A 12,702-nucleotide genomic window follows, 5' to 3' on the forward strand; every position below is an offset into this window, starting at 1 on the left:
GGTCAGGAATGATTGGAGCAGGAGTTCAACGACATCTTAAGGGCACCACATTGACTACCTCTGCCCTGCATTTTAACTAGTATTACACAGCAGGAGCCTAGGCTAACTTTTTGCTTAAGCTATGAGCTTTGTCTGAGCCAGAGCTTGGCTCCCAGGCTATACTTCCAAGTGACTGGCACCCTTTCCCCCCAGAATGGAAGCACTGAGGCCAGGAATCCATGATTCTGCAAGACATGGCTATGTCTTGAAATAGTGGTATGGGTCTGCTCCCTTGTAGGTTCAGACAAATCAGGTACGCAGCTTAAGAACAGCACTATCTGCAAATGCTGTAAACTGAGAACTGTGGCGTGGCACTGTGCAACAGTTCGCAGAACCAGATTAGTTGGTAGTTCTGAAGTCATCTAAACACTTTTGGCCCTGTATTGGAAAACTGCATTTGCATGATAATAAAAGGCTCTACCTGTGTTATCTATTTTAAACTAATAAAACTTTTAGATTTTTAGTTATAGCAGTAAATGTGGTCGTATGAATCAGTCCTTAGATACTTAACTTTAGCAGGCACTGTAGAAATGGGGGGGCCAGTATTCTGGTCAGTTGCCTCTTGGAGTTTTGTTTCAGACAGTAGTACTGTACACCTAGTTCTGTTAAGGTTCTGATCGCTTAAACTTTGAAAACTGATGAAATGCTTTTCACAGTACTTCAGTGGCTTCACTGTGAAATTAAAATCCTTCAGTTAAACAAAATAGAATTGGGCAAGTAACAAGTATTTTCTATTAACATGGAGTCCACTAGTTTAGATGAAATAACACACTGGTGCCAATTTTAAAAGCATTTAAAGTGGATGTGAATGCTGCCATAAATACCATGGAAACTTACAATAAATAGTCTCCTGAGACCTGCGTATAAAAGTTGTGTTGGAAAAGTCTCTATGGCTCCTAAACTCAGTCCAGTGTATTTTAGGAACTTGACTTCTTGCTTATTCTTACAAAAGTAAAAAGATTATTTTTAGTTGGAGTTTTAAGACTTTGTTTTGAGGCATTGTACCTTGATAGGGATGCGGGTGGCGCTGTGGGTTAAACCACAGAGCCTAGGACTTGCCGATCAGAAGGTCGGCGGTTCGAATCCCCGTGACGGGGTGAGCTCCCTTTGCTCGGTCCCTGCTCCTGCCAACCTAGCAGTTCGAAAGCATGTCAAAGTGCAAGTAGATAAATAGGTACCGCTCCGGCGGGAAGGTAAACGGCGTTTTCGTGTGCTGCTCTGGTTCGCCAGAAGCAGCTTAGTCATGCTGGCCACATGACCCGGAAGCTGTACGCCGGCTCCTTCGGCCAATAAAGCGAGATGAGTGCCGCAACCCCAGAGTCGGCCACGACTGGACCTAATGGTCAGGGGTACCTTTACCTTTACCTTGATAGCAAAAGTACCACTGATGAATGAGGATAGTATATTCATCCTAGACTGCATTTGGTAGAATTAATAATTTGTATTCATCTGTAATACTGATTCAGGTCTTCCTGTGCTCATGCTTATGTAGTCCAAACCACCAGAACATGCAGGAGAAATACCAGTAGACTTGGGTACCCTGAAGGCATAAATTGTTGGACCTTTCTCAGGTTGTACGTGTGTACCATGTATGAAGGAAAGAGTAGCTCACAGCAACCCTGCAGTGTCCTCCACTGTTAATACTGTTGTGAGTTTGGGGGGGGCAGGTTGGTATCTAATGGAAGATCCCATTGTTGTCCTCTCTGTAGAAGCTCTGGAGCCAACTGACGCTTCGCAGGTAAGATTCACCTTCTGTTGTGTGGGCAGGACAGTCCCTCCCCCTACCTGGCTGATCCCCTGGCAACGCCTCCCCAGGCGGGATTGGGCGATTGGCTGAGGTAGGCGGAGACCTCCAGGTATCCAGCCTGGGGAGGGCGAAGCCAGCCCGTACTACCAGGAGCCGCACTGGGATCCAGGGGGCTGCGTGTGAGCACACAAAAGGTGCCCCCCATTTGATGTGGGGAGCAGTCGTTGTTGAATTAGCCATAATGGCCATAAGTATGGGTCGTTAGTATTTGCTCTGTGCCAGAAGGCAAATGGGTGGGCCCCCTTCCTCACCTTTCCTATACTAATGGTCCATACTATGGACACCACAGGCTCTGCTGTACCACATTCCAAGGAAACTGAACCCTAAGGAAGCACCTGGAATCCTTGGAATGTCGCACCACAGTGATTTGGGTGGCATGCAACAATGCCGAATGTCAGAGGTGGAGCTGCAGCTCATGTTCCATTGACTTACGTGCAGATTGATTGCGCTTTTCAAATGTTCAAAAACTAATTAAAAATAAAATTTAAAACAAAACCCCATGAAGTAAGGCCCACATTAGAGCAGGGACTGTTTACTTTGATGCTAACTTTTGTTTTCCCTCCAGCCCCAAAGTCACAGACTCAGGTAAAGTACACACCAGGGCCAGGGATACCATACAACATTTTGTTGTAGGGCCTCACTTGTTTAATATATACTTGGAATCTGTTTTGGCTTAAACCTAAGGTATACAATATATCAGTTATGTCATACATGGTGTTTATCAGCATTAGCCTAGTCCAGGCATAGGCAAACTCAGCCCTCCAGATGTTTTGGGACTACAACTCCCATGATCACTACCTAGCAGGACCAGTGGTCAGGGATGGTGGGAATTGTAGTCCCAAAACATCTGGCGGGCCAAATTTGCCTATGCCTGGCCTAGTCCTTCTTTCCTGCAAACCAGTATGGATTCAAGTTGAATATTCCTGTCTTGGGTGGTTTGGCTGCAATCAATCTTATTAGTCTCCATTTTGCAGGCCCTCAGGCAGATGACATCTTATTCTCCCTGGTTCTTAGTACTGACTGTAGGTAACTATTAGCAGTGGGATAGATTGCACCTGATGGTAGGATACATAATAAAGGACATTTTAATAGTGTTCAGAGGTACGTCGCAAGCTACTGGTTTCTCCTGTTAAACCTGCTTGTCCTGTAGCTATAATATCTTACAAGTGAGAAGGGCAAGCAAAATCTTTTTTAAATGTCCAAATAATAACAAAAAAATGTATGAGCTACATTTTGGAATTAAGTTATTCCTTGAAAATGATTTCCCTTCTCCTCCTTTCCAAATAAACTCAAAGTCATTGCCCCCCCCAAAAAAAATCTGATCACAACAGATTTGATATAACATGTACTTTTAAAATAAACTGCAATGGCATCATTTTTTGGTTAGTGCAACTTTAATCCTTATACCAAAAAGGCATAAAAGGCATTTGCAAATTACATGGCACAATGTTGCCTCCTAGTTTCTGATCTTCAAATATTGTGTGTTAATCACAGATGCACTGAATTTAGAACATTTTTCGGCTCGAAAGAGATGTTGTCGCACATTGCCTAATCTGTTCTTCCTGAGCCAGAGACGGGGATCCAAAGAAAATCTCTTAAACAAGGAGAGGCATGCCTATAAAACGGAACATGGGCAAGACAATAAAAGGTAAAGAGAACCTATTTATGTTGTATGAGCATTGTCTTATTAAAATGACTTGTAAAGTTCAAGATCTTTTTCAGCAAGCACTTTATCAGAAGATGTTATTGCTAAAATGATGTACCTGAATGCCTTAATAGGAAGATGTTTTGTTTAAGTGAGTTATTAAACTTTTGTTTTCGGGTGTTCTCTAGCAATTCCCATTAGGAAACATTTTTTTTAAAAAGTCTGAAAGGGACAGTTAATAAGGCTGAAGTAAACCACTGGAGTACTAAAAAGCAAACAAAAAAGATCCCTACTGCTGAGAAGCAAACTGTTTTCTAGCATGGCAAATAAAGAGATGTAGCATCTTCCTGTGTGTCTTCTTGATCCTGGAATATTGAAAGCCATCCACAATAGGTTCCTATGGTAACTAATAATGCAGCCATATGTTGTTGACCGCCATACAAAAATAACCATGCTTGAATACCACGGCCACAATAAAAATTTAGCGGAGCCTTTCTTTTTGTGATGGGAAATCGGTTTGCACCTGTGGTTTCTCTTGAAAAGAGGACATGTTACATCAGGTGTGGGAGGGGGGACCTTTGACCCTCCAGATGTTTACTGAACTACAACTCCCAGCATCTTTGAGTAGCCTTTTGCTTATGGAACGCTCTCCCCAGGGAGGTTTACCTGGCACCTTGGCTACATATCTTTAGGCGCCAGGCAAAAACATACCTCTTCTCCCATGTCTTTGGCTAATTAAGCACTCTATGGTCTTTTAAACCTTGTGGGGAGGGTTATTGTTTCATTTGTTACTATGTTATGCATTTTTGTGTTTTTATATTGTAAACTGCCCTGTTAGAATTCCTGCTCCATGATTGCAGTCATGGGAGTTTCGTCTATCACAAGACGGTGTGTGTTTTGACTCCACAGAGTGGGAAGTGATGGAGACAGGATGTTTGTGTTACTGTGTTCCGTGAAGTGGGACTATTGTCCTTTGTTCTTTTTCTCTTTGCTGTCTGATGCTAGAGAAAGAGGGAGCCATGTTGCAGTGCTCCGTGTGTGTTTATATGTAAATAAAGTAGATTAGCCAAAATGCTGAGTTGCTGATGTCTGTTACACAAGCTGCGAAGACTCTGCGGATCCCTAAGTGTGCCGATGTCTGTTGGCATCAGTCGCTCTGATGTTCGGGCTGAAGAAAGCTTTTGAAGCTCCCGAACGATCAACCAGGAGGAAGAGAACATGCTAGTTGCGCGTGTGTCTCTGCCAGGGTCCTACTCAAGTGTAGGACGAGCTCCTGACAGGGAAGTATAGAAATTTAATAACTAACCACTGCTCTACAATTCTATGATACTGTGATTCTATGATCATAATCTCTGGCCAATGGCCATGCTTGCTTGGGCCGATGGGAGGTGTAGTTCAGCAATATCTGGAGAGCCAAATCTTCCCTGTGTTGAGCCATTGTTCAGTTATGAATTCTCAAGCTTTTGTGAAACACATACCCAATTCTTACCTGCTTATTGCACGTGGCACAGATTTCTTTGCACACAGAGGGTGCTTTTTTTGGTGATTGCATTTCCCCAGTGTGGAATGGGCCCCCATATTATTATTTTGTCCAGGTGGTGAATCCATTCCCACTGGAAGGGGTCTAAGAGATGTGACTTCAATCCCCATCACTCCCAGCCATCATGGCCAATGGTTAGGAAAGACTGGTCACATCCATACCATACATTCAAAGCATATGGCTTCTTCCCCCCCCCCCCGAATCCTAGGAACTGTAGTTCATCAAGGGTGCTGGGAATTGTAGCTCTTTGAGGTAAACTGCAGTTCCATGGATGCATAGGGGAAACAGTGTGCTTTAAATGTATGGCATGGGTGTGAGTGATGAGAGTGGCTGATTATCCAGTTCAGGGTGGGCCGCGGTTGTGACTCATTGCTCCAGCTCCACACACCCCTGAGCAATGCCATCGTGGCAGCAGCCATTGGCTTTTCCTCCAGGCCAGTTGTGGAGCATCATGAGTTCCCACCACACCCACTTTACATTTGCACCAATCTGTGGCAACCTGGGGACGGGGCTTGGGAGCATACCTGAGTGCGGCAGTCTTGACTCGGGTCCACTCTCACCCCATATAATGCAGCTGGCTCTGCCCTTGGCAGCACAGGGTTGAGAGTTGTAGTCCAACAACATATGGAGCACCACAGGTTTCCTGTCTCTGGCTTAAAGCTATCTTTAAATCTGTGTCGCTGGAGGAAGTAGTGAGAGCCCTGTGCCATGCCCAAGGAAAACATGGAAGTGCCAGGATACTCGGGAAATGATTTTTAAGCTTCTTGTGTTTGTGCTTCCCTTTTTACGCTTGCCGTGGTTGAGCAGAGCAGTTGAGGTCAACAGTCAGGCCAGCACTGAAGATGGAGTGAAGCACCTTCAGTCTCAGTCTTTGCCAAGGTATTCAGCTGTGACTCAGAGGGTAAGTTTACTGATTATTTGTGTTCGACTTTCCCTACTGTGGTCTAATGAGCTGCAAGAAGAAGGCCAACCATTTCTAAATACTTTTTCCTTTTATGGAATAGAACTCCTAGAACATCACTTCCTGGATATTGTATTCTCTAAAATTGCTCGGTGATACACAAACTTCCTTGTATCCCGTGATGAGGTCTGAGCCTTGGGGTGAGGATTAATCCTCTGTCTTTCTATTTTAAGCAAAGATATTATGAAACATGCAAGAACTAAACAAAACCTATTTATATTGTATTGCATAATATTAGAATAGCAGAATGTAGTGGCCTGGGGGTTTTCTTTTCTGATTAATGTAAAACATACGCATGCTGAACTAATGTTCTACAGTTTATGAAATGCTTAATGTTAAAATCTGCTTCACGAAAGGGAGAATGTGTCACTCCTTGGATTGTATGCCCAGTTAACTCCCACTGGGTTTCCTTCTTCACTCTAGTGTCAATTACAATTATCCAGTTTAATTTTCATGCTGAAGACCTCAGATGTGGTAATCAGTATAATGCTGTTTTGTTTGAACACCATTTCTCCTAACATTATAGCACTCGTGCCATCTGTACAGTGTACAGTTAATAATCTTTGGGGGTGGGGGAAGTTTTCAGGAAATGATTGGGAAAGGGAAAAAAATTGATTCCTAGGAGACCTATATAGTTATAAAGTTTTATTCCTGGGAAACTCTTATCATCATTGACAGGGACATACTTCCATAAAAAGCCTGCCCTTTAAGTAGAAGAATATTATTATAAAAACACACTTCATGTAGAACAAATTGAAAAGTTAAAAGGGCACACTGAAATGAATTTAGAAATACAAAAGATGAAGAATAAAGTTGAACTGAGGGCAAGTTTCTCAAACTTCTAATCCATTCATTGGCTTTTGTAAGCCTTGCACAAATAGGCAAATTCTAAGCAGAACTTCCAATAAAGCTTTGGAATTAGATGCTTACCGAAAAATCCAGTATACTCTCAGAAATGCGGTTTGTGAGAAATGAACAGTTTTTCTCTGGAAAACTAGTTCTGTGAGCTTGCCCAGAATTGATTGGCTAGCACCTAGGACATCACATTTCAGTACATGTAGAAGTTGCATGTGTTTTATCTCTTTTGATTTTAATCATCTTTTAAATTCTTTTAAATACTTGGTTTAGCTGTTTTTCATCAAGAATGTCCATGTTTTACTTTACTTAAATGTTTTCTTACAAGTAAGTGGTTTATAGATTTTGATAAATAAACAGGTAAATAAATAAACATCCCTTCAGGGTCTCAGGGAGAGAGAAATCTCTTCCCATCATCTACTATGTGAAATCCAAAAGCACGAACAAGGTGGAAATGGGAGGGAATTGAGTTTCACCTAAATCAGCCTTTCCCAATCTGGTGCTCCTGGTTTTGAACTACAACTACCGCTATCCCTGACCATTGCCCATGCTGGATGGTTAGTGGTAATGAGAGGTTGTAGTCCAAAACTCCTAGAATACACCAAACTGGAGAAGGCCAAGCTAAATATTAGGAAAACATTCCTAATGTTAAGATCTCTTCCGCAGTGGAACAGACTGCCGAGGAAGGTGCGTGGGATCTCCTTTACTGCTTCAGGCATTTAAGCACCTGGACATCCATCTGTGTCAGGGATGCTGTAGTTTCATCAGGCGCTGCAGATCCTGCATTAAGCACGGTGTTGGACCAGGCTGCCTAAAAGGCGCCTTTCATGATTCTGTGATTCCATTTCTAAAACCTACTTCTAAAACGTAATGGAGAAGAATAAATATTTGCGTGGAATATTGTCTCTCTAAATATTTCCTAGGACAAGGAATGCAGAGTGTGTACTGGAAGTAATAGGGCTTAAAACAGGCATAGGCAAACTCGGCCTTCCAGATGTTTTGAGACTACAGTTCCCATCATCCCTGACGACTGGTCCTGTTTGCTCGGGGTGATGGGAATTGTAGTCTCAAAACATCTGGAGGGCTGAGTTTGCCTATGCCTGGCTTAAAAAAACAAAAACTGTCAACGTTTGGTTTTTCTATTTAGAATAGCACATAGACATAGCTATAGTGCCCAGAATTACTGTTTTTTAAAAAAGATTTGTTTGGGGAGGGATGCAACAGAACAAAGATGCACTTAGAACTGTTTAAAGTCATGTAGTTGTTTTCTAGGTACGACTTCTGGGTTGATTTCAGTGGGAAAAAGATGAAATCCCAGGCTCTGTGACACTGAGATGGTATCCCAGGCTCTCTGTCAGGAAGTTCTTAATTCTACCATAGAAACCACAAAACACTGCATGTTTCTCAAAAATTAGTTTCATTCTGGTTTCTAGAGAGGAAAACAGAGATAGAAAGGATCAAGACAAACAAACAAACAAACAAATCACCCATGATGGATCCACAAACTACCAGTACTACTGAAAAGAGCTCATGGCTTTCAGCATTTTGTTTTGCTTGTTTAAAGTGTTTATATTCTGCTTTTCAGTGCCCCCAAAACCAAAGTGGTTTATAACAAAATTAAATGCTTTAAAGTGTAATACAATACTGAAATAGATTATTCCAACAGAAGAGCATTTTAACTCCCATCAATCTAATAAACCAAGGAGAAGGATTTTAAGGAAGTTCTCACCTGGACTTGAAAATGTATGTGGTAGCACCAAGCAAACTTCTCCAGGGAGCAAGTTTGAAAATTTGGGCACCACAACATTAAAAGACCCTCTTCTGGTGTGTTCTGCCCCCACCTCATACAGCACAGAGACCCAGGAAAGGGCAATTAACAAGAATCCTAATATCTAGGTTTGGATGGGAAAAAGTCGCCCTTGTGGTATCCTGGTCCTGAGATGTTTAGGGTCTTTTTAGGTAGTTGATCATATGGGAAGAGGTACTTCTAGGACATTATTCACCAGGGTGGCTTGACATTGACTGTAGTATTTGCAATCAGTCCTTCGTTTGAATCAGAAAAAGGGCATATTGTCTGTCCAAAGAAAGTCACTGTCTGAAGCAGGTCCTAGGAGCTTTCTCTGTAATCGTGTACACAAAGCTGGCCTATGAAAACCTGGGGGCAAAGGCTCCATATTCAGATTGGAGCTTAATTTTATTTTTTAAAAATTATTTTATTTTAATGCATTAAACAAACTTTATTAACATGAAATATATACAATAGTGAAAACGGGGAAAAAATCAATGTTATAATGGAATAAATTAATCTCACATTTCAAATGCCAACATTTTCATTGTATTTTCCATTCATAGCTATTTTTTTCCTAAACTAAATACATATTTTAATAACATGAAGTAGTTCATGCCATTTGACCAAACTGTGGGAGGCAGTGGAAGACAGGAGTGCCTGGCGTGCTCTGGTCCATGGGGTCACGAAGAGTCGGACACGACTAAACAACAACAAAGTTCATGCCAACACCTGAAATGTCAAATTCTCTTTTTACCAAAGCTGTTAACTGACTCCATTTGTTTAATTCTTCCTGATAATTAATTCCATTTTTAACATTGTTGAAAATTTTAATCAAGCTCAATTGCTCTCATATTTTTATGGTGGTATTCTGCTTTCTTTGCTTTGACATAGAGCAGCTTTGCAGTGGTCAAAACCTGTAAAATCTGGATCTTATATGAAATTAGAGGCTGACTTTTTACAGAATTTAATTAGCAGATTAGTTGTTCTAACAGTAACTCAGCTTGCCAACTTTCCCTTATAATTTCAACCACGCAGTTCCAAAACTGCTTTGCATTAGTGCACCCCCCCATCACAAAAAAATATATATCCCTTTATGGCTTTACAAAACCAACACTTTCCATCTCCAACCTTACTTGTGATCTTTGACTTCCTGTTTTCACTGTTTGGCCATATAAGCAATTGGCTTTTCTCTCTGTTTATTTTGAAACCTGCACTCTCTCTGTACTGCTGTAAAACTCTGTGTAATTCTTCAGCTGCTTCTTCAGATAAATCACAATATTGTCTGCAAATAAACCAATATTCCTTTTGGATTCTAATTCCTTTAAATGCCAGATTAAAAGACTGGAGCATAATTTAAAGCAAAGTTGGGGAGCCTGTGGCCTTGCAGATGCTGTTGGACCCCAACTCCTACCTGCCTTGCCAATGGCTGGGGATAATGTTGTACTCCAGCAACTTTTGGAGGCCCACAGTTTCTCGAACTCTGAATTAATGGGTATGAACTTTGAGCAACAGTCCAAATCCAACTGGTAGAAGTTGAAGGGAGTGTACATAGATCATGTAATGTGTACTACCTACCAAGGCAGAGGGCTTGGCCAGATTGCTGTGCCTGCACAATGGCCTTCTATGGTTGGTGATGGTATTAGTGATTGGCACAAAAGTCAGCCAATCAGTGCTATGCAAATTTTGGTTTCTGTTCCAGACAGTAGGAACCACTTCTTTCCAAGCCAGTCAAAAAGATTGAAAGTGTGTCAGAAAAATGACAAGTCCACAATAAGCTCATCACTGAAATGCATGTGTGCAAAAACATTTTTGTGCACTGAGCAATATCCATGTCAAATGTATGTTATTTACCAAAAAAATGTCATTTTTAGTACTCTGATTTCAACACAATCATTCCTTGACTTTGCCTAGAGTTTTATGAAGGACTGACAAGGAGGTCTATCTTAATTGGAAATGAGAGCACTTTAAAGCTTGCCAACGAAGCCTTCCATGCAATAATACAAGGAATGTTGAAAAGGTTTATCTTAATGTCCTTACTATGTTACATTAGACCTTTCAAAACCCCAAGTTAATAAAACACAAGGAGAAGCATAAGTTGTTACTTTAAACTTTATTGCTGCTTGCTGTTGTAAAGTGATCTCAGCCTGGACTTTAAATGGGTTTAATTTGTATTTTTGGCATCTGCTATAGCCTTGGGATCACAAGGCCCCACAGTGCTTATCTTCAGAGGTTAACTCGAAACAGACATTCCCATCAGTGCATAGCCTCTTTAGTCAACACTGCAATCCAGCGTGTCTTTCACCTCTCATTATGCCAACCCTACCTGAAGATGAGGGACAGCCAACAGAGACACAGAACCCCATTTTGCCTTCTCCAATCAAAGTAAGCAACATTTATAAATATGCTATCCTCAGTGACTTCTGACTGCTTTACATTAGCTATCAATTATTATTTTTTTACTATAATTTGTGCCTTGAGTTTGATGAAAATATGCTTTGGCGTGTAATTTAGTCTTGTTTTCCCCCTCTGTGACATCATAATATTCTATGCTTTCTCATCACTACCTGAATTTTAATAACAAGTAGGGGAAAAGAATGGAATGTTGTCAGAACCCCAAGGTAAGTTCTACTACATGGTACAGAAGGAAGAACGAGGCATTGGCAGCAGTTCTTGCGATATTTATGACAAGATTATGACCACATCCCACACTGTTTAGCATCTTTATCCTAACATTGCAATGTAATTTAACACTGATGAAAAATGGGAATTGATGTAGTGTCATATGGTGTTACATCACCACTCATTGATCTTTATTCTGGTTCTTAAGACTATTGTTCTTGTCTGAATATTCTTATTTGTGGGGCTGGACCATGATTATGTATTTCACTTTTTCTAGTTTGTACTCAGGGCTGCTGCCATTTCCTAGCAGAATGGGCTGTTATGACGTTATAGTTTAGGATGCTCTGCAATTTGTTCTGCATGACTTTTTAGCCAATGTTGGCTCTAAAACTAATCCTATTATAAAATACATTGGAATAGCTTTGACTGCTGTGTCCCCCCCCCTCCATATTTATCCATATTATATGGCCAGCCCTGGAAGTAGTCCCTGAACAATTAGTGCTCCTTGAGACAGTGTATGAATGGCATCCTAGCTGGGGTGAAACAGAAATGGTAGTAGTTGCTACCAAAGTTGGACTGAGCAATGTTTGCTTTTTTTTTGCTTTTTTTTTTTTTAAGAAAAAGATTTAGCCCTATTTGGCATTAGCAGTAAGATCAACCCATGCTTTCTGGTAATATTAACAGCATGTGACACTCCACATTGCACACACAGAGACAACTATGTCAACACAGTTGATGATTTCACAGAGAACTTCCTGACCTAATCTCCCCTCAAAAATATTTTTGATGTTTTGTACATCATTTGGATGACATGCATAAAATGTGTAAAAGAGGGACCTTCTGCTAATATGCAGTACTGAATCAACAAGCGTAATGATTTTCAAGCCTGCTTCTTTAGGATTTATGTTATCAACTGCCCTTTTTTAAAAAAAATAACAACACAAAACAGATCATCATGTTCTCTTGAGATGTGTTGAAAACTTTAAAGCCAATGTATATCTGGCACGTTCAGTTTTACTTTTATCATTGTCTTTTAAACCTAGGACACAGTATTCTACTCTTTGGATAAAAACATCCGCTGCTTTTCCTTTCAACATCCTAGGAAAATGTTGTCAGCAGTGAACTGTGCAGTTATTTGTCATGCATTCTGACACCATTACACATTTGTGCTGAGGGCTAGTTTCCTGATTTAAGATAAACAGCCCACGTGTGTGAGTTCTGGTGATCAGTCTAATGGAAGGCATACAGTATAGGTCAAAGAGATCTTGATTTTGCTCCATCTTGCATGCAGTTGTGTGTCTTTAAAGTGTTGTCAGGTACAGAACAACGGTAATTGTTCACTATAAGAAACTAATGCTGTGAGAGCCTGGTCAGTAGCCTCTTTTTCAGCTGCTGGCTGCTGCTTATTTGAAAGTTCGTTTAGTCAGCAACATCTAAGGGTTTCCTG

At 41.0% G+C, this 12,702-nt stretch overlaps 1 protein-coding gene across 3 annotated transcripts in view; it reads left to right on the forward strand.

Annotated features, from left to right (window-relative positions):
* Positions 1-12,702, forward strand: part of IRAG1 (inositol 1,4,5-triphosphate receptor associated 1) — a 94,395-nt gene that overhangs the window by 48,733 nt on the left and 32,960 nt on the right. For all 3 annotated transcript variants that reach the window (XM_081013096.1, XM_081013098.1, XM_081013097.1), the window contains exons 16-18: positions 3,341-3,494; positions 5,839-5,932; positions 10,827-11,018. In XM_081013096.1, coding sequence (XP_080869222.1) covers positions 3,341-3,494; positions 5,839-5,932; positions 10,827-11,018 — 440 coding nt within the window. The remainder of the gene's footprint in view (positions 1-3,340; positions 3,495-5,838; positions 5,933-10,826; positions 11,019-12,702) is intronic.

This window comes from Podarcis pityusensis, assembly GCF_964106645.2.
Source record: "Podarcis pityusensis genome assembly, chromosome: 1".
NCBI classification, from domain to species: domain Eukaryota; kingdom Metazoa; phylum Chordata; class Lepidosauria; order Squamata; family Lacertidae; genus Podarcis; species Podarcis pityusensis.